We start from the raw sequence: 23,086 nt of genomic DNA, 5'->3' as shown, positions 1-23,086 counted from the left end.
GGCTGGTCCCACAAGTATTGAAGAAAGGTCGACTAACTCCTGTCCTGAAGAAAGAAAGTCACCAAAAGACCCGGCCAGCTACAGAGGTATCTCAGTTCTTCCAGTAATCAGCAAAGTTTTGGAAAAGGCTATATTACTTCGTATAAAACCAATTTTGTCCCCACTCAAATTAATTGCAACGAGGGTTTACAGAGAAGTCATCCTGTAATAATACAGCTCTCCTCATCACCGAAGCACAAGCATATGCGAAAACAAACAAATCAAATCTCTTATTAACAACATTTGATGCACATAAAGCTTTCGACATTGTCTGGCATGCGCAACTATTAAAACTTCTATATCAACGTGGAGTACAGGGATTACTTTGGATTCTCATAAATGATTTATACAAGGATGCCTTTAACCACGTTAAAATGGAACAGCAACATAAGCTCACCGATCACGTTATTACAGGGTACAAGACAAGACAAGGAAGTTCGCTCTCTGCAGAACTCTACAAGACCTACAATAATAAAATCCTTGATGACCTGCAATTTTCACAACTTGGCCTCCATATTGGTGATATCAGTATCCCTGCTCCCACCTGTGCTGATGACATTGCTTTACTCACACAAGATACCTACTCAGAACGTGCTCAAACTACGACCATCCAACATTCAATAAATAGAGATAGACAGTTTATTTTCAAGTCAAGTTTACAGACATCATATGCAAGATTCAAGTACAATGAACGTCTGAAACATGTAAAAATCTTGGGATTCTGGACCAAACGCGACACGTCCGATCAGTAGCGTGGCTTTTTGACATTTGCATAGATTTACGATAATCCGGCTTTTATAGGGAAGTTCCTGTTTAAGCGTAAAATCGCCATCCAAGAAAATCAAAATGTGCTCCGTGGGACGAAGGAAGAAATAGAAGAAGAAATCTTTATTTGTAAAATAGTAAAAATCAGGAAAAAAACTATAAAAAACTTTTAAAACCTTGCGTTGCAGGTCACTGTATAAATGTACAAGTTCGCTAGCTCAAATTATATCCGAATAAGAATCTGAATATTTCCCCTGCTATCATCCCGTAAAACACCGAACTCTCATCCAGGAAAAAATCATCTCCCATCCTCTGATCCTGCGCTTCCATCCTTTTCCTTAATTGCTATATTTTTGGAAACAGTGAGTCAACTTTGAGTACGTTACATATAAGATCTGGGAATGCCCCTTGATTACTTCCATAGTGCATTATTGTGAAGAAAAATTCAGGGCATCAACTTTGCACTGTTTCAGAGTTTGCATCAAATTTCATTTGCTCAGCTCAGCGCCTCCATTGACATGACTTGGAACCACATGGGACCACACGACAGGTCCGTCATTAACATTTCGATAAGATCAAAAGCGGGTTATTCGTTCCCAGACTTGATTCCGATCTATGAACTTTTTGCTTGACAATAATATACGTAGTACTTCTTTGATAACACATTGTTTCATATTGTTCGACTCCAGGAGGGCGAAATTATAAACGTCGGGGGAGAAGACCACGTGCCAAGGACTCCTAGAGTGATCGCAAGAAAGGGAGTCTAGAAGAAACAATGGCATATGATGACGGAGTTCAGGGTTCTCAACCACGGAGCCAGGACCACAGTTGTGGTCTAATAGATCCAATAGAGCCACGAACACTTGTAATACACCGATGCAACATACTTAATGAAATGATAACAGCTTTTGATAATCCACAAGTTTTAGACGACCAGATAGAAATTGCAATGGTTTTGCCAAATGGTGACGTGGAGCGCGGAAGTGGAGTTCTGAGAGATTGCTTCACCAACTTTTGGTGTGAGTTCTATGAGCAGTGTACGGTTGGCAACATATATTGTGTACCCTTCCTGAGACATGATTTCTCCAGAGCCCGATGGGAAGCTGTCGCCAGAATCATTGTTAAAGGATGGAGGGAAGTGAACTACTTCCCAATTGGCTTGGCACTGCCATTCATGAAGGAAGTTTTCTTCGGAAGGCAAAAGCATGAGAAGGATAGCCTACTGAAAGCATACTATCTGTTCCTTTCTGATTCCGAGCGTGAAGTGTTGGAGATGGCTGTGACCAATTATGACATGGGGCGACAAAGCTGAGCTAATGAACGTGCTGAACAAACATGAGTGCTTAAAAATACCAACTAAAGAGAACATTGCCACTGTGTCATATGAAATTGCCCACAAAGAAATGATACAAGAACCAATGTTTGTCATCAATTGTTGGCAAAGTATTTTGCAACCCGTAGCCAGCAGGATTGGTGTCAGAAATTTAGGAGCATTGTATTAAGAAAAGCGGTCCGCCACCTCAGAAGTGCTGAAATAGTTTTGTTAGCTGCCAAACATAGGAACCAGTCAGAGCAAACGCTATTAGCCTGGTCATCAATAGAACTTAGACCATGAACAACGTAGGTTATAGGATTTGCTCACTACTGAATTTACTTTAATATGAAGTATGTTTCAACAAAATAATTATATCAGCCCCTATGTTACAGACAGTCTGTATAGTCTACCCCTATTGTTTACACATTGGAGACTTTCAGTGCAAAAGGTCAACAAATCTCATCTGCAGTGCTTGTGTCCATGCTAAAATGGTTTCTCATAGTGTACTAGTACTTTTACTCATGATTCAAATTATAGTGTCTAACTACCAGCTGACAATGTCAGAAAGCCAAGCACCCAGGGATGCAAAACATATACATTGCCTTCATGTTAACGTTTATCGTAAAAGTATGCTTGATACAAATATTGTTTGTTAACTGAAGTACCTGATGACTGATGTGATGCATATTTCAACACGTCATATGTTACTTAGTTTTTGGACTGACTGTGTTTTATTAATTTATTAAAGTTTTTCAAGACCTTAGATTTTTAGACCAACAGACCAAGTCCTAATAGCTCAGGGCTCCACATAGCACCAGTGCTTTCTAAGACATGGCTAAACCAAAGACTTCGAACTTTACACAAGGATATGATACATTAAGGCACATACCTGTATGCATATACCATGGTCATGATGCAATACAGCTATGACAGTGCCATTTTTTGAGTGCATCATGTCGAAAACTCAGACATACTGGAGCAGACTTCTTTCAAAGTTGGTTAGGCCACTGTTTTGATATTGTAAAATGTTTTGTTTGCAGTCCTCCAATTTTCTAAAACCTACCCTCCCGCCAGGTCAGAAAATAATCAGAGAAATTAAAAAAAACCACATAAATATTACACTCATTTTCCAATGGATTTCATATTTAGAGTTCAGCAAATAGCCTGCAATAGCATACACACCGTTTGTATTTCTTAATTTTTAATTCAAAACTTACTTGTTATGACTTTGTTTCTTTACTCTAATAAAAGTTTTGAACATTCGTCTTTTTTTCTTGCGGTTCCTTATTACTCAGCATATCACTTTATCATAACAAACTATCTGAACACCACATATATCTTCAGACAGAAATTTTATTTTCCTGAAAAAGCATTTAGGACATGATAAGTAATCAACATCATATCAAAGAATTACACAATACATTCAGCTGAGCTTGGACAAGACATTAAGCACTATATAAAATTTGATCAAATTCTGTCTAATAATTAAATGTTAAAGGCATAAATAATATGAAGTAAAGTTAAAAATCTGTCTTTGTCTACATTTGGTACACTATTTACAATTATATTGCTCTAAAACTTGTTTATTCTGCAAAAATTACACAATCTACAAAACTCTGGAGTGGTAAATTATGGAAATAATTGGCCGTGTTTTCAAAACCCCTTTCCCTCAGAGACATTTCCACCAAAACCCTGTAACACATATCATGTGTGTGCAAGATGAATACACAATTCATTGATATTGTTTTCCCTCTCATGGCAAACCCGTACTGTGGAATTAAACAGTCTGAACTATGAAATAATTAATCTTGGCTCAGAAAAAGTAGATCTAGTGCAAGATAGAGACCAGAAGATCCACCAAAGTTATCTTGTTATCAAAACTAAGAGTGGTCTCCTACAATGTTTCAAATCACTTTAATATGAAAATTCAAATCATGTTGGTTCTGCAAGATCATTTATCATTCATCAGGATTTGTATGTTACTGATAGTGACGTTTGCTTCATCAAATCTGAGTTGTAATATTACATAACACTTCATGACTATTATCAAATGTAAAAATTTAAATCACTGACAATTATGTAGATTTAGATAACTAGGGAAAAAGCAGAAACAAAACAAAACAAAAACAAATCTGAAAAATTTACTATAAGGCCAAAAAAAAAAGAAGAAATGTTTCTGGTCAGGTCTCCCTTTAAAAAATGGTGCGGCGACGCGCATTTCATTTTTTTTTTATTTTTATTTTTTTTCCCTCAAGGGAGGGAGGAGGGTCAGTTTTATAGTTTTATCAATATAGTCACATATATACTGTTCATGCAGTCACTGATCATGCCCCCCACAGAATTTTCTCTTTCTCTTCAGCCATTGGTTCGGTGTCAGCCACGGCCGCCGGCCACAAACAGAAAAAAAAGGGTGACGCGCTGTTGTTCAAGTGACGCGCGCGCTGACCAGAAACATTTCTTTTTCTTTTTTTGGCCTAACACAAGACTGGCCCAAGTCACGTGGCTTTTCTCGGCAGTAGTTACTGGCTTGCCTAGCTCAACCCATGATCTATGCAACAGTCTGCCATAAGAATATTGCTTCAATTTGCTTTTTGGTATTTATTTATATGCCCACAGACTTGTAGCAAATCTACCATAGCATTTACATGTCTCTGTGATGATTTACAGATAAGGATGAAGAAGATAAAGTTTCTTAACCCTTTCAACCCCCAGTTCCTGTGTAGAGGTCCAACTTCACCATAGAAAACAATGGATTTGGACTAAACCATGGTGGTGAAAGGGTTAAACACTAATGCACTCAGCTCATTGCCAAGATCATTTTGGTTGCACGCATCCTGTTTTTCTTAAGATAGAATGTGCCTCAGGGATAGATATTCGGACTCTCAAACTTTTACAATTCTTTTCTGATCTACCACTTGTGGGGGGTTCATTTTAAAGCTCTTGGTGCCAGAAACCTTTCATCATCTTAGTTTTTTTGAAAATCTAAATTTTTTTCTTTATAGAGTTAAGACAGGAATGGCGACTATTTTGAATTTCAAATATCAGTAAATCTTTGGTAATTTTTTTCTCCAGTACCAAAATTTGCACAGTGATCCAGATTTTTATTCTTGATTTTGAAGGAGAATAATTTAGGTATTCCTTCAGGAAAGTGTGAGCAAAAGTTTATGTTTTTTTTTCTCTTTTGAGGCACATACTACCTTAATTGCATTTTTAAATCAATTCTTTTGAGTCTTTGTCAAAAAAATAAAAGACAAAAAAAGTAAAAACAACCTTTCATTTGATATGGACTTTTCGAATATATATAGAAGTTTCATGACCCCAATAAGCAAAAAGTCCTCTTGTTATACCACATTCACAACACGATATACTAAACACACAATTATTTCAAGTGTTCATAAGCTTGAGAAAATACACCAATTTCTTTTTTTTCATAAAACAGAAATTTGTGAGCTTTGTGAAAACTGCCACATTTAAGAATAGTAAGTCATGATCATTTAAGAGGGATTTCTTTTTTTTTCTCTACCCATTTATGGACAATTCAGTGAAGTAGAGACATTGTATTCTTCTCTAGTTACAATGACCTTACCTACAACGCATTTTGCAAAAGTGCATAAACAATCCGGCAAGCCAATCAGGTTTGTACAATAATGTGTCCTGACATTTTTGTGATAATTAGCAGTTTAGAGAATCTGAAGAATAAATCTTTTCATGTTCAAGATTGGGAAATGTAGAGACATATTTATCATGATTCAAGTTTTCTGAAATACAGAAAAATGAGTTACTTTGGTTTCACAATATTGCAATTTTTCAGTATGTACAAAAGAAATCTGACTGTACATTTTATTCACATTGCGACACACATATCACCTGCAAAAGATATTATGTGCTCCCATTATCACATGTCACCACAATGATCAGCTCATTACACCAAAAATCTTACAATTATAGCATTGACCATAACAGTGACCTACAGTACCTGTGTTATTTGTCAGATTATGAACAATGCAGAAAAAAAATAACTTAAATCTGAGAAAATCTAGACCACCAAGGTGTTGGCTTCGTATCTTTTGTAAAAATGTAAGAATCAAGACTTGGAAAGCATGGTACAAGTAACGTGTACTTTGATTTCTTAAAGAGTAGGTAACAATGAATAACAGCATCCTTTTGAATTTGTTTAAAGCTTTTCATTTGTACTTAAACCAAGATATTTCTGACATTGGAGTACATTCCCAGAGAAAATGATCTGTATGCTAGACAACTTTACAATGGATACCTAGTAGGCAGGTTAGATTGCAGTTAGAATGATGGGAGGAAAAAGTCTGTTGGAACATGACAAACCAAAGATCTCCATTGCAACCAGTCTTTCTTAGATGGAGATACATGCAACTGCGTGAAATGCATTGTGGGATATGTAGCATCTAAAAAAGGCTACAGTGACTTCTAATTTTGTTAGCAAAACCTGGTTTACAAATCAAGCACTGTAATAGCTATGAAAATGCTTCCTAAGTGAATGTGATAAATATATAAAAAAGAATGTAAAAACCTGTACTGTATTAAAAATATTAAGTATAGCTAGAACTTTGTGTATACAAAGCATACTCAACCAATATTGCTCAGCAAAAAGTAGTACTGGTAATTCCAAATCAACTTGAATATGCCCTGCCAGTTGTTTTTGAGTGCATGTTGCCAATGCTACCGAAGTCAAGACATTTTCAAAAGCTTGCCCCTGTATTAAGATTACCAGTGATGGCCCATTGGCATGCAAGATTATTTGCATTTTCTGTAAATACTGTCCTCAAATACATTAACCTGTTCGCCCCAAATTCCCTGTAAACAGGTCCACAATCACAATTGATAACAATGGGTTTGGGCCAAACCATGGTGGTGAAAGGGTTAAGGGTCACACCAAAATGATGGAAAAATCCAAAATGGCAGGATTGGAAGGGTCCATGTACGGTTGTCAATATTAAAATATTATTATTATTATTAAAAATTGGTACTGTGCACCCTATGGATAACACTTTGAGGACTTTTGAAAATTTAAATGCTTCTTTAAGTCTTCTTGCCATCAAAATTATCTTCTGTAAAGATTCCCAGTTGGATCATGCAACTGGTAAAAAAGTTATAAAACGTGGGGCAGAAATGAAGATCACTGCATTTGAAAAGGATCTTTGGAGATTCTCAGTTACTAAAACAAAGCATACTGCTGAATTGACTTTGTACACTACTGATGTGTATCTGATTATAAGATGGGGCAAATCTTGCTTTCTTGTATTAAAGAGAAACCGTCATCAGAACTGCGCCTGTGCGAGTTTCTTGTTTACAAACGATGTATTTCACGCACGATATCTAGATGCACCTCATCATCATAGCTGAAACATTTAAATTATACGATGTAGATTATGACAACATGTTTTAACTTTCATCAATCACCATCAAACTTTGGACACAGTGTTTACACTGGTCGTATGGCTCCCACTCAACCTTTGAGCGCAGTTCCGACGACTGTATCCCTTTAAAGGGCAGTACTCAAACTTAGAGTTACAATTCAAAAATTATGTATAAAAGGGTGCACTAAATCATGGTTGAACTAAAATGGTGTGGTCAACTTGTATCAAATTATTACAAAATATGCAGCAGCTGTAACTTCAGATGTTTTTTCCCCGATCTTATTTTGTATGTCAATCGCAAGTTCTTGTTCTACTCCCCGAATCTTGTTGAAACATCCACTACTCAGTTTGCCAACACAGCGTATATATACGTGTCAAACCATAGACCCTATATGGTAAAACCCACTGTTACTGTTTACATTTGATTCAAGTCCAGACTAGATATCACTGGTCAACAATAACAATGCAATGTATACATGCATAGGCCGAGTTCACAAAGTGGATACTGTGTATCTCAACATGATTGAGGGAGTACTGCCAGATGCAGTTACATACAGCACAACATTGATGGAAAAAATCCAAAAGTTAGGGCTACAGGTCCTTTTCTTGTTACAGGAACCTCTCAGATAAATAAGTAGAAACACATCCGTGTGTACTGGTAAGAATTTGTCACACAGTTCAGCACAAAGCATAAACCCAGTATTCCTGTGTCTAAAAATGCATGATATTCAATATATGCGCTGATAAAGCTCTACTTTTGAAATAAATCAATTTGACCTGCTAATGACTAATTTACATTTGTCTGGTCACATGGAATGAATATTTTGGTAGGTGTGCTACAGGAAAATTTATTTTTGCTGCAGCTTTCTGTGGCAATGAACTCTTCGAATGACCTGTTCTGCATTGAATATACATCTTTGTATAATTTACTTTGAAAGTTGCATCATTTTTCAATAGAATTTTACCCTGGTATGTAGAGCTGCTGAGACACAACTATCATCCCTATGTTGGTACTGTTATTTTCATCTTAAAAGTATGCAAGCCTTGCTTTGTAACACACAGACGTGATTTATACTACACAAACCACAGTTTGTGACTTCCAGAAGTGAGGACTTCTCAGCTATCTTTGGACTAGATCATTGAGTCAACAGATGAAACCTAACTGCCAATGTTTATGTACATTGCAATCTTGCCTTGCTTTGTGAAGATTCTTGTGGTGTGTCAAGTTTCCAGGTGAAACTGGCATGTTGTTATTACGCTTATCATAAATATTCACGATGGCATTTATATCGGAAGTAATGAATAAAAAGGTTTCTGCCTTGCTTTCCATAGCATAAATATAAACTTCAAAACAAGGCAATACAAGAATTGTAAAACTTTGACAATTTTTGCCAGCACAGAGTGCTACCTTTTAAGTACCCTTAAATATTGCTAAGAGAGGACATCTGATCAAGGGGTTGATAAAGATTATCATTTTGACCTGAAAAAGGACAGTTGCTTATGGCAAGTTCATTATTTAGTTTGATGCTTTGAACAAATGAACATATCAAACGGAATCATGAACATAGCCCTCACTTCACAAACAAAACAGCAAAAAAAATCATTAATCACTTATATTAACAGATGAGAATGAATTCATTTCAATCTCTTCCTGTCTTCTCTTGTTCATTTCCTCTTCCAAGATGGCCGTCGTATCGGAAAGGGACGCCCTCGACAACTCATGTTTCAGTTGGAAGTCCCCGAGGTCAATTTCATGCCCGTTACTGTCAATGCCATCCATGAGCTTCTCACTGGCTGGATCCAACTTATTCACCCCCGAATTGCTGTCCTGCCGTCTGACGGCCACCGGTAAGTTCCTAATGTTAATATCCATGTCTTTGAAAGCATGCAGAAGAAATATTCCTGAGACTATGGTGAGAAAACCACATATAAATCCCATGGTGTCCTTGGCATCAAGCTGCTTCCACTCTTTGAACAGAATGGCAGATGCTGTGATGACGCTGGTAGTGAAAAATACATAGTAAATAGGGGTAACTACCGAAGTGTTAAAAATATCCAATGACTTGTTCAAATAGTTTAACTGCGTTGTGATAAACGTTACTAAGGAAATTATCAGCAGCCACGTCATTGGATGAAGAAATATATTTTCTCCGGCAATCAGCTGCTTGAGTCCAATTCCAAGGCCCTTGCATGACATCACAGACAGGGAGCCAATCACTGAGCAGATTGTAATATACACCAGGATGTTGGTGCTGCCGTAACGAGGGGAGCAGTAAAAGATCAGGAAAACAGAACTTGCAAAGACAAGAATAGAATACGTGATGAAAGCTGAAAAAGACGAAGAAAAAGAGGAAATTGTGAGGTGCATCTTTGTGGTGGAATATATAATTTGACATGCAAGTGAATCTGGAAAAAATGTAAGTTGTGTACTGCATGAATATACACCATTTTACCTTGCGTTACCTGATGACACCAATTTATTGCACAAATATTTCAAAATTTGTGGCTAAGTGGGATATATTCTTTAATCTTAAAACATTTATCAATATCTACTGTACAATCCTTTCATGGAATCTCCATTCCACAGTGATCCAAGATCAACTACGGAAACTCTACCAAACACATACTTCACGAACAAGTCTTGTTAGTTTACCTTCACAGGAGTTTGCAAAGATGCAACATACATGTATGAGAAAGAATGAACAAAACTTCCTGAATTCACAAATGGTAAGAACACCAGCCGTGTGTCCATGAACAAGTCACTTTGCTCTTTATGTTCCTCACCACTGATAGTTCAGAGTAAGAAGGTATTTTCATCTGGATGAAAAAATTTATCTTTTTGAAAAACAACAGTACAACAGTCCTCTATATCATAGCCCAAACAAGGGACTATGTGCCAGAAGGCATTCGCCCGAAGTCAGGAGGGGAAATGGTCTCCTGCCTGGAGGGTACTTAGTCCCTTGTTTGGACTATGTTTTCATTACATGCCTCTCTAATTTTTGCTACAAATTTTTAGGCAAATGATGATCATATTCTTTATTACCATATTGGACGAAAGTCCGTTAAAAATAAAATAATTTTCATCATTGAAAGGAGCACTGATATATTTAAATCACTGTTATGCCGCTTATCCTTACTCAATGCAAACATTTTCTGAAAACCAGATTTTTCTATGTCAAACATGTTCTTTGATCATTTTTAAATCCCAAAGTTATCAAGTTGAAAACAATTCCACAGTTCACTTTCAGTGAAATGATGACTATGCAGCCTGCTACATCATCAACGAGTTACCGCTGAATTATATACAGTGTGCCATGTTGGATATATGAGACATGTAATAACGGTAATACTTGCAATAATTGGAGTCTGTGAAAGGAACTTGTCCTGATTTGTATGCTTTTAAATTACAAATAAGCAAACGAATAAAGTCATCAATAAGTACATTAATCAATCAATCAATTAATCAATCTTACCTGGGTCTTTCATCATTCTTGCAAGGGCATTGAGATCTTCCACTGTTGTCTCTTGTGGGGCATGGAGAACCATTACTGTTGAACCAATAATGCTCAGAGTACACCCAACTTTACCAAGCAGGTTTAGACTTTCATTTAAAAACAACGAGGACAGCACAGCTCTGTGTTTTCAGGAGAGTGAAATGAGTTCATTTGTTTAGGCAAGGGAGAACTGTGATTGTGTTGGCGTTGTGGTGCAGGGAACATCCTCAAACAAGGCCAGTTCACCACGATATCCTGTACGCAGGTCTGCAATCAATAACAATGTGTTTTGGCCAAACCATGGTTGTGGCACCAACGTCAATTTTTCTCCCCTTTACAAAACATATCATATCAAATTTTCTCAGATTTTTGCCAAAATTTTGAGAAAAACTGTAGCCAATGAAATATGATGCCCATTTGGTCCAAAATTATCAAAAATTTTCAGAAAAATTCATAAAAATTGGTAAAATGTGGCAGTAAAATTTTGGTGGGGAAAATTATAGCACTCAAAGGGTTAAAATGGAGGGAATTCTCTATTAAACCATGGTGACTTGCATGGTTAGTATTTGATTTTTTGAATACCTTTCCTCCATATTGGTGAACCCAGCTATGGAGATTTTCAATTCATGCTATTACAAAACAATTGTCCTACAGGAGGAGCTTCAATCCCTTACATCACGTTTCATCACTGACAATATTTTGCAGGATTTCCACTGTGCCAAGTGTATATCTGCAAGATTTGATTGAACTTTTTGAGGTTAGGGACAGTTTAAAAGCTTCCAACACCAGTTTTAGTTCCTTAAAAGTGACACTGATTTAACACAGTGAATAAAGATCTGTGTAAATATTGTAGACATGATATTCAAGTATAGCTTTCTGTTACATGTAAGTTTACTGTAAGTGTATTTCTGTGAGAAATCAATGATGAAGTTTCAATGATGGGGTCACAGTCAGAAAAATTCTAACAACTCAGTTATTGAACCACTCTTTTTTTTAAGGGTGGGGATTTAGCTGAGCAGTTTTGAGTGTGATGTCTTCGCTACGTGACTGTGTGTCGTACGTTGTGAGTTCAAATCCCTTTGAAAATTTACTGAATTTTCATTTCATGCATGTATATTCGAATTTGTTGAAAGCCCCCCCCCCCCCCCCCCCCCCCCCCCCCCCCCCAACAATGGAACCATTGCTGGTACAAAGACAATTCTTGGGACATTTGAGAATTTTTGACAGTGTGTATGTTTTTATGGAGATATTATACAGGAAAGCTCAACAGGAAAAAAAAAGTTTTAAACTGATTCATGAGTTGTACCACCAATATACCTCTTGCAATTGCATATTGGCTGAACTGTTTGAAAGATAATGGAGTAGGGACTTATAGTAAACTTGGGGAATTTTATTACGATATACAGGTCCTCTAGGCTCCCAGAGCTACAGTATATGGATTTCTTCAGCACTGTGATGTCCATGGAGATACCTATGTGACTAAAACACTGAGGGCACCTAGAGGTGTCACCAACAATATGCAGGTCCTCTAGGCTTCCTATAGCTATAGAATATGAATTCTTCACCATAATAATGTACTTACGTGACTAAAACACTGAGGGCACCTAGAGGTGTCACCAACAATATGCAGGTCCTCTAGGCTTCCTATAGCTATAGAATATGAATTCTTCACCATAATAATGTACTTACGTGACTAAAACACTGAGGGCACCTAGAGGTGTCACCAACGTAGCTGGAGCAAATGCATATGCAGCAAAGTTTGTAAATTCCCCAAAGGCCACTGCCAAAAACAAAGAGACACAAAAACAGATTGGGTGTAAACCTTAAATACATAAAATACACATGAATTTGTACATTATGGATTCTGACATGGGCATACCTGTCTGTGTTACTTTGGAAGTGAATTTGCTATGGTTAGGAAACATGAATTAACTACTTGTTTCACATACTACTGCCAGCTGTCGTACTCTATCTGTTTTACAACCAACATAGAATGCGCATCATGTATTGTTATCAAATTACAGTGCTCTGTTCATTCAACTGGAAAACGAATTTTTAACCCAGTAAATTTCAGCGAATTCAACATTTGGAATGTATCTCTACTGTATTATTTGCTCAGTCTTTGACTATGTGGTTCTGTAACGATGTTTGACAAAACTTTTTAAATCAGGATCTTTCTACTTACTTGAGCCAAAGCCAGCCCACCAAAGCCATTCCCTTAAGTAGCCAAAACCGCCATCCCCTGCAAAAAAATGGACACAATATAGATAAAACACCAAAGTTCACAAGAGTCTACATTTAATCTTCTGTAAGGATCATTTAAAGTATAGCATGTATGTAAAGCACAAGAAGCTCCTATGAATTGCTACAACTTCACTGATGGGAAAAGCCAAATCAAGAGCTTCTGTAGTATATGAAATTTATCGCCTTCTAATCTACATCTATGAAATAATGATATTTCCATTTACACATGAACAAACAAATTTTAACGACCTTTGTAATCATCTCGCATTTTATGAGGACTGAATGACCTTTCGGGTCAGGGGTCATAATCTCTTACCTGCTCGCCGTGCATATCTGGATAACTTGATTAGAGCCTTCTTCTTCAATATAAAACTACCCCCGATAAATATGCTAGAACTGATTGCTAATGTTAAGCCTATGTAAAAATCCCTGCTGGAGGTATCATCTTGGCTGGCCATGACGGTGGTGGTGTTATGGAGCACATCCGATGGATGGAAGCCAGTAGGTGTACCGGTATCTAGGGTGACACGGTGATTAAGCACAGGTTGAAGTATCTAATTAATGTCACACTCTGACGGCCGCCACCCACGTAGAATGATGCACCAACCTCTAATACAGATATAATTAGAGTCTACTGCTGGTAGTACATAGTTGAGCAAACACTGAAAAATGTTATGAACCGCAAGCCTTCATTGTCTGTGAGTCTAGTGACAATTACAAAACCTGATGTCCTGTAAATGATAGGACAGAATTCCACAGCTTTTGGAAGGATGATCTGGACAAAACATATGTTACCACACCAGATGGTGTGTTCCCAGCATCACGTATACACACACTGATCCAACCGCTTCCCAAACACTAGTGACTCGGCACAAAAATGACAAAGGTCACATGATTCATGAAGGACAATGCACAAAATCTACCCACCTTTCTTCAGAGGTCACCATGTGAAGCTGTAATGCTGACTGCATTATTTCATTTCCAAGATTACAAAGCTCCAGAAACAGTTTGTTTTCAAAAGTATCTTTAAAGTTTTGACATTCATTTTTGCACAGAGAGAGTCAGAGTGTGTATGCACATACAAAGCTACCCTGGCAGTGTCACTCATCATGCACAAAAATGAAAACTTAAATCCATGGAAACGGGGTCATAAGCACAGTCATTACACCGTATAAAGAGTACAAACCTAAAAGATTATGTGGTGGTACTCATCTAATTTACATGACAATTTGAAATCAACAAAATATCAACTGAAATTTGTTCCTCTTCATAAATATAAAATGCAAGCAATGTGCGTATATTCAATGGGTTTTTCTGTTTTAAATGCTTTATAAACGGAATAAAAATATGATTCTTGTACCTCTTTATAATGACTGACAATAAATTATTAGATTGTCTCATCACAGATGAACAAAACTAATTTCTTTTCAATAAATGCTTCATAATCAATAACATATGATTAATAGTGACGATAGGTTACCTTAAAAATGGCTGTTGAATTCTATAGAGTACAATCTTGTTGTTTCCTCTGTTTACTGTCAAAGATTGCATATGACTCTTTGTACTTTGTGGAAATTGGACTTCTTCAAAGATTTACAACTGGTGTGCAAAGGTTATTGGCTGTAGTACAAAGATCAAATTTTCCTTTACTTTCCTGTCTGTTCAGGTTGACAGAGTCATTCCCGTATTGCATTGCAGTTCAATTTCTAGATGTAAAATATTTGTATGCTATTGACTCAGAGCAGTGACTCAGGTAAGGTAGATTTATGGAAGGATTTAGAGATGACAGATGGTCATGCTGTTTACAGCAATGCTTAGGGCAGTTGACTTTGATGACCACTGACCTTGATGACCATTGACCTTGGCTTGGTAAAACCTTCACATCTGAGCACAATTCTTGGAAATGTCCGAATACGTACAGGGACAATAGCTGTCACTGTGGACAATATTTTCATTATTTTTGTTTTGTAAAACAAGTTGACATTTTTATCTTCCTTCCTTGTGTGAGTCCAAAAAAAGATATTTGCATTGGAAACACAATGTAAAGTGCGTATACAAATTAAGGTAGAATGCGCCTCTGGATAGATATTGGGACTCACAATATTTTTCAGCACTGTTCTGGTCTACAGCTTGTGAAAACTCATTTTGAAGCTCTTGGAGTACGAAAAACTTTCACAGTCTAACTTTTTTGAAAATTGAAATTTCAATTTTCCCCTTAGACTTAACACAGGGAGCAGCAGCCATTTTCAATTTCAAATATCCGTAAATATTATGTACTGTGAATCTCTCGTACCAAACTTTGCACAGTGACCCCTACCTTTTATTCTTGATTTGGTAACAGAACAGTCAAAAGTTTCATTGAGGAATGTTTTATCAAAAGTTTAAGTCTTTGACTTTCGAGGCGCACACTTCCTTAATTTGGTTTGGAGTACAATTCGGTTCATCAAAAGTAATTTTAGACATCACCCATAGACAGGTTGTGCTGACGAGTTGAATACTGGGTATTTTGACATGGCGTTTTTAGAGTAGAACAAGAAACCTTATTTTACAAATAAAACAAAAATACTTCAAAACACATTAAAAGTGACAGCTCATGAAGGTTTAATGTTCATCATTTGGAACACCGTAAAACGTGACAACCAGCCTCTTACATCCAAGAAAAAGTAATAATAATAAGCCTTTACTGGAAAAAAATATCCTAATAGGATTTTAATCATAACAACAACTTTAGCTGGACAAATCAAAGTACCTATCACTTCACTGACAGACAGGTATAAGACCAAAAATCCTAAAGCAAATCCCCCCACCTCCCCAATGATACATCAAGGGAGGCAACGACAATCCTTGGACTTTAGCTTGTACATGGGAACTATTAATACACACATTTCAGAACACAACTACATCACTGCACACATTCTGGTACATGGAGACTACTATCAGATATATCCTCGTACACAAACCACCTGCCTTGAACACAACCCTCACTTTTGGACACATCTAAATAAATGATGTTATCAAAAGCCTTGGAAGAAAACTACTGCCTCAAGCCACCTTTATGTAAATAAAACCTCAATATATTTGATGTGAAAATTTGCAAATTACACATGGCATCTGAAACACAGATGTACAAACTTTGAACTTTCCACAAGGACAAATTTACATACCAGCATAGACCCTATGAATATCTGTTTTAGTTGTTGTGGCTCCATTTTGACTTATTATGCAACTAAAATCTCCTTACTTTCTGCTTTCTGCACAAATTGTTTTTTTATATCTGTATGCAAAAATATTCACAATTTATACATTTTTCCTTAGTAAATTGATCACTGGGCATTCTTGGCCACTTGCATTGGTGACTAAAGTTTTCTTTCACCGATATTGAAAAGTATTGCAATATCAGAAAAGTTTGCAAGTATTCAAAATTTGGTCATGCGATGAAATGTTGAGTTTAACAGCTAAAAAGATGAGCTGTGCACTAAATTAATAAATGCTGGCTCAGTAATTGTGCAATGCAATGATGTGTAAGGCAATCGAGGAATTTGTGTATAAAATTAAATACTGGGTTAGGCTATGAAAATGCTGAAGAGAACATGGCAACAGGTGGTAATAGAATAAATGGATTGTAGTATTGCATCGGCATGCAAATATGAGTTATGCAACGTAAAAACATTAAATTTTGCAGAGGAAGCTGGCAGGTATGGTGAGAACACCGCGATGCATATTAACATCGGATTGTATGGGGAAAAGAGAAATGTCGCATGAAATGCTTGATCAGTCACATGGTTAAATTAGAGGTTATCCGATAAATCACAGCACTGTGCTGCACAGAACAAGATACGATGCTAGCGTTATGAACTTTGTGTGCTTCTGCGACTGAGTTTCTCGATGACGAATCAGGTGTGGCCGCCATAACTCATGTCAATGAAAGAGAGTGTCGACATGCTAAAATGTCCAATGAAGGGTACGCAACACTTTGCCTATCTATCAAAATATACAAATTGTGACTATTTTTGCATAACAAATCACTTACAAAGAAGAGAAATTACTGATATGCTCTATCTATGTTATACAAATCATGTGAAAGACACAAAGTGAAAATAACTTAAAAGTTTTACAGAAACATGAAGACGTCACATTCAAATTATTGAAAGCACGATAAAGAATTTAACAAACTCAGAAAATCAAAGTTTTTGCCAATTGATCACTACGATATGCTAATTGATAACAACACAACAAAATCACACAGATAGCTATTATTGCTGTGAAAAGAAACCTTTGAAGGAATTATTTGGTGAAATTATAAAAGTTATTAGCATAAACAAATAAGCAATAACAAATCAGTTATTAGCACATAAGTGATTGTGTTTCAAGTGCAAGACAGAGAAAGGAAATAATGTTATGATTTTAAAATGTTGTTGATCAGTAGACAGGTTCCTATAGAGACAGATCATCAATAGTTATTAACGGATTATTTCAGAGACAGTCTAGTGACTAAATGTTACAACAGCTTACCACTACTGAGAAAGTGACAAAATAAGAGCGTTAGTTTAAAAAAAAAGACTCAATTTTCACTCAAAGAAACGCTGAGTGGCCATGTGCAACATGCAACAATAATTAACACAACACAAAACAAAACAAAACAAAACATGCACATGATGTGTGTGATAATAGTGCTTGGTTTTTTTCAAGACAAAATGTTTGACCATAGACTGGCTTGCTTGCACAGACTGAAGGGCTGATGACGATCACTGCCAAAGGTCACCACAGACCATTACCTTTTTTGCTGTATGGCTCTAATGAGTTGTGACACACACAATACCAAAGTCAACCAAATGAGATGGACGGCCTTCAAAACAGTACTGATGTGAATGGTGGCAGCTTTCTAAAATAATAACTTTTGATTACCAAGTTTTGAGAAGAATGAAAGTTTTACTGATGGAATGATTTCAGATATCAAATGCAGATACCATGGTACACAGATACTTGCTAAATGAAGAGACAGCTCAGGTCGTAAATGGAGATGATAACAACGATGACTCCTGAAACAATGATTCATAGAGCTAGTTGTTCTAATGTGGAACATTTACAGTACATGCATGTACCCGGCACAAGTTACTCTCCACAAAGTAAAATGCTGACGAGTCTATTGACACATGTGCTTGATGTAAAACTGACAGTTGAACACGAGAAATTTTATCACACTATGGAATGAACTTGTACTTTTGTGTTGACTGAGGTAGTAGATTTTCTTGACAAAGAAGACTAATCTTACCCACCACACCAACATAATATGAAGTCTTTTCAGTATCTGGTAACTACTGTAACACTGCCCTTGAAATATTTGTTATGGATATTACTTGTCAGCATAAGAACACTTTCTATTGCGAAACACATGACAATTGTTGTTTGTGTTTTCTGAAGGTTAACCATTCGCCAAGCTTTAATTAATATTGTACTGTTAACTATACAGGCTGCCTAAAGTATGCTTATAAAGACAGAAGGCTGTTTTACATGTACTTTGAATTGTATCTTGGCCAAGTAATTGTGCTCATTAGAATGAATGGAGTTGATGTCCAGCGATGTAGCTATATGGACTTGAAATGCCATTCATACAAGAAACCTTTCTTGGCTTTTGAGTAAAAACGAGTAAAAAATATATGACAATTATTATGGTATGAGAAGTACAGGACTAATGGTGCAAGAATTGTTAATGCTAGGATGCCATGGCCAACAATCAGTTAGAAAAATTGAAATGAAAAAAATTAACATTTTTATCATCTTCTTTCAAAAAATACAATATTATAATGGGCCATACAAAAATGGTTGACTTGATTGATAAGGAAAGTCACCAGTTGCTTGCAAACCTAAAACTTGACGAAAAAAAACATTTTGTACATGAAATGACCGTGTGAAGGGTTAGTATTGAGGCAAACAGCCATGCAGGCATTGTTATTTAAAAGCCTATCTACCACAGCTTAGTAACTTGTGTTAGTATTTGAAAACTTGACAAAATCTACAACACAGAAATTCTTAAAATCTCAGTGACTGAGGCAGACTTATGGTATAAGAAGAGGATAACGATGACCGATGATTACAAATACCTGACTTGACTTAACAATAACTTGAAGGAATGTCACACATCAGCCACATCAATATCATCAAAATGTAAGTGCAACACCTGTAACAACGTGAATGAAGAATTAGAAAAAAGTAAAGAGAGAGAGAGAGAGAGAGAGAGAGAAAACGAACACATGCATTAGTCACATTTCATGGTATTAGTTGACACTGAAAATTGGTAACAACAAAAACCCTTGGTGAACTTTGCGAGACGGAAATGTTTCAAAAATCACGGTGCTTCACAAGGGATGCTGTTCTGCAGTGTCTCAAAACATTTCCAAATAAGATGTGATTGTGGAATACTGTGTACACTATAAAGATGGGAAATGTAATTGGTGGCTAGTTGTAACACATCAATACATGTCGAATAGTATACAATCACACAAAACCAATGTACAGTGTATTAACATTTTCCATATGTGAATTCTGGAAAACCTGGATAGAGATCTAGTTTGGACATGTTGCTTCATCTTCAGGACACTGAGATATTAAGTTCAACGTAGACAGGATTGCAATTTACAAAAAATTCAAGGACTGTAGAATACTGGCGGGACCAAGGTAAACTGTAAATATTGGGATCAAGGTAAGCTGTAATGCTGGGATCAAGGTAATCTGTACACTGGGATCAAGGTATAACACTGGGATCAAGGTAAGTTGTACTACAGGGTGAAGGCTGGGTGGTGTAAGTTCCTATTTATTTCTTAGAAACAGTTTCCACAGATTTTTTTATACTGGTAGATTAAGAGAATATCAACATTAGATGCAATAATTACTTATGGCACTTATTATGGTTTTTGCAAATTTGCACATGCCCTTTATCTCTTGCCTTCTTTTACTGTGATATTAATCTAGAACAACAGAAATACCAGTGTTTTTGTAAAGGCTGGTACCCAGATAAATTTTATCAGGTTTTCCCAGTCAATATTACAACGGTTCTCTTTAGGAAACCAATAAAATTGTATTAGATGACGACAGAAATGGTATCCAAGATCCCCATGCCATAAACCTACCTTCCAAAACCTTAGCAAAAACACTGGATATCGTACACATACAAATTGGCACATAACCTTGCTAGTAAACTTTACTAGGAAACAAATATTTAGCTACCTCTACACAGCACACGGGGTGCAGACCCCAGGTCGTCAATTGAGCAAGTAGGATGTGAGTCCAACGCAACAGTTTGAAAACAATTACATTGATATTGGCAACATTTTCTGTCCAAAAAGTTTATATTTGGTAGAATGTAATGATCGATGTTAGGTAGAATGTAATGGTGTGAAGTGGCTCCGAAAGTTATATCTGATTGGTAGAGTGTCATTATTTACAGCAACTTAAGGAATCTGTAAGTAGGGCTATTATGTAGTTGATTGACAGTGTGTCAATGATTCCATAATAGCAATGAATTTCAGCCAACCAACTGGCTAAAAGCTTATAAGACACTGCACATTAGCCCTGTTTTCTTGTACATGGACACGGTGAATTGCTGCAGTATTTCATCCTGGCAGATATCCTGGCAACTACTACAGTAAATACAGTTTCACTTAGGGAGAAACTGAACAACTGAGACAACACAGAGAACTGTATAAAGAGATGTGAGTGTTGTCTCTGTTTTCACTCTTGAACTCCAGTAAGTGTGTTGTCTCTGTTTTCAGACTTGAACTCGCTAAAGTGTGTTGTCTCTGTTTTTAAACTTGAACTCCCTTTTAAAGTGTGTTGTTTCTGCCTTTGGACTTGAACTACATCAAAGCATAGACCCTAACAAAAGAGATTCTAGGCTCTAGATTTGCAAAAGCTTGATTGTTTGACATTATCATCAACAGAAAGGAGGGTAACCTTACTTTCAGTCAGGTCAAAAACTGACTAACAGGTGGCCTTTGGGTAGAATAATTGTATGTAAACAGAAAAAATTTGGACATGCACAAGTGGGGACCTTTGCCCTTAACTACTACCTATACTTATAAGAGGTCAAGGACAAAAAACTGGCCCTGTTAAGCTTTAGTGGTATCCAGTTAGGTTTAGCGGTAGCTAAACTATTGAGTCACATGATAATAGTTGACAAAACAGGTGTCAATTAGAGATTGTGAAAACATATATTATAATGTAAATTTGATCACCCATTTCTTTGATAAATTAATTACCTGACATATTTACAATGGGCAATAGGTCTGGGTATAATCACAAGATTGGCAGTTTACTACTTTGAAAATACTCATTATTTATGGCTTTGCAAATGTATAACAGCAATATGGCTTGTTTTGTTCTGTTGACTCCTTTTTAGGGCAAGTAACTTACATCAGCACAAAAACTGGGATAAGCAGAAGATCACTGTGAAACAAATTGCTGTGGCATAGTCATACGCTATAACACTTTTTGGCCAAGTCAGTAAATATTAATATAAAATATCAAGTAAAAATATAAAATGTAAATATGAAATATCACTACGTTATCATGTATGCCAAAAGACAAATTGCAGAAATCATATTCATGTCTTCTTTCCCGTATCTGAAAATCACAAAGTCTGGCAGAAAATGGGTTCCAGCTAAAATATATATAAAACAATACAAAGATAAAACAAATCTCCATGCAACTACACAATTTGACAGTTACTGCCACATTGTGTACAAAAGCAGTTTAAGCATCACATAAATAATATACACAACTGGTCTTCTCATGTCTGGGAAGGATATCGTGGTACATGTGTAATGCACCAAGGTGATTAGAAAATACCCAAATATAAATTCTTAAAAGCATTTCAAGGGTAAAGATGTTATATAAGCCAAAACTTTAAGAGCAGGCTTGGAGTTATTCATGGGAATCTGATCATGTTTACGATTAACAAATCCGTAAACCATATTTATCAGACATCTAGCCGTCATTGTCATTATACACTCTCACACAACTTCACGCCTGACTGTAGCTATGGTGATCTTGACCATGAATGAATTGAATGTCTCTTCACGCGTTTCAGAGAATGACATAATCATATATGGGCGTACTATTATATTTTAACGAATTGCTTTAAACAGATGTTGTATTGGGCCACAAATATCGAATACGACCTCAAAAAGTCACAATGACTCATACTTCCAATACCGGTAAAACGCCCGGACACCGAGTGACATATGATTCTGTCTGAGTAGTGATTATAAACACGCCAGGTGAGAGTGGTGAATGAACTTGACACTTGTCCGGCACAGATATAAGAGGCGAAGTCATGGGGAAAAATACAGAAGTATATTGCAATAAACATACGCTACAAAAGCTTACCGTTTATCGCCATCGTGTGGCCATACTATAATGACTTTTATCGCGTCATGCCCATTTGACGGATAAGGCTTGTAAAATGAGCTAATTTTGTTACGAATGCTACTTCCCGTTTTAGATTCATAATGCTATCACAAACTGTTTCAAATCCATGGGTGCTGATGACGTAGAATATGCTTTGAAAGCGTGTGAACGCTATTTAGATGCAGCACATTAATCATTTATAAAATTAGGCTTGGAAGCTTAAAGTTTTTGTACCAGGTCTGTAATACCCGATCGAAAACATAGAGTAAAATACATTGAATCCGCTTAAAAAGACAATCAGAATATGAAGTTAAGGTCTTTCACCTAATTCGTAAATTGTTAGAATATTGTTCGTCAATCGTGACAAAACAGATTTGAGAACTAAGTTAACAAAAAAGCTCATAGAATATGCTTATATATTCTGTACGTAATCA

General features: G+C 36.5%; 1 protein-coding gene and 1 long non-coding RNA gene across 5 annotated transcripts; one reads left to right on the top strand and one right to left on the bottom strand.

The window, feature by feature from the left end:
• The first annotated feature begins 1,069 nt into the window (after positions 1 to 1,069).
• LOC139131702 (uncharacterized) lies at positions 1,070 to 3,381 on the top strand. The gene is made up of 2 exons (XR_011552179.1): positions 1,070 to 1,166; positions 1,494 to 3,381. It is a non-coding gene; the product is annotated as an uncharacterized lncRNA (long non-coding RNA).
• Positions 3,382 to 3,454: 73 nt separating this feature from the next.
• Positions 3,455 to 22,773, bottom strand: LOC139131701 (magnesium transporter NIPA2-like). 4 transcript variants are annotated; one of them, XM_070697886.1, is made up of 7 exons: positions 22,632 to 22,773; positions 19,349 to 19,425; positions 13,564 to 13,764; positions 13,189 to 13,245; positions 12,693 to 12,783; positions 10,983 to 11,143; positions 3,455 to 9,837 (listed from the first exon to the last, which is right to left on the bottom strand). In XM_070697886.1, the coding sequence occupies exons 3-7, from the start codon at positions 13,703 to 13,705 to the stop codon at positions 9,113 to 9,115; spliced, it is 1,176 nt and encodes a 391-aa protein (XP_070553987.1). In that variant the 5' UTR covers positions 13,706 to 13,764; positions 19,349 to 19,425; positions 22,632 to 22,773; the 3' UTR covers positions 3,455 to 9,112. The 4 variants fall into 4 exon arrangements, with proteins under 4 accessions (XP_070553987.1, XP_070553988.1, XP_070553986.1 ...); XM_070697887.1 differs by having other exon boundaries at positions 19,354 to 19,425; XM_070697885.1 differs by lacking the exon at positions 19,349 to 19,425 and having other exon boundaries at positions 22,632 to 22,757.
• Between the last annotated feature and the right edge of the window lie 313 nt (positions 22,774 to 23,086).

The sequence above is a fragment of the Ptychodera flava genome, chromosome 4 (assembly GCF_041260155.1).
Source record: "Ptychodera flava strain L36383 chromosome 4, AS_Pfla_20210202, whole genome shotgun sequence".
In the NCBI taxonomy this organism is placed as follows: domain Eukaryota; kingdom Metazoa; phylum Hemichordata; class Enteropneusta; family Ptychoderidae; genus Ptychodera; species Ptychodera flava.
This window is presented reverse-complemented; position numbering and strand designations above follow the sequence as displayed.

Excerpts from the sequence above, each read along its gene's own strand:
- LOC139131701 (XM_070697885.1), bottom strand. Across the intron at positions 13,246-13,563 it reads CAGATATGCACGGCGAGCAG|GGGATGGCGGTTTTGGCTAC; the intron begins GTAAGAGATTAT and ends ATTTTTTTGCAG. Across the intron at positions 12,784-13,188 it reads GTGGGCTGGCTTTGGCTCAA|TGGCCTTTGGGGAATTTACA; the intron begins GTAAGTAGAAAG and ends TGTTTTTGGCAG.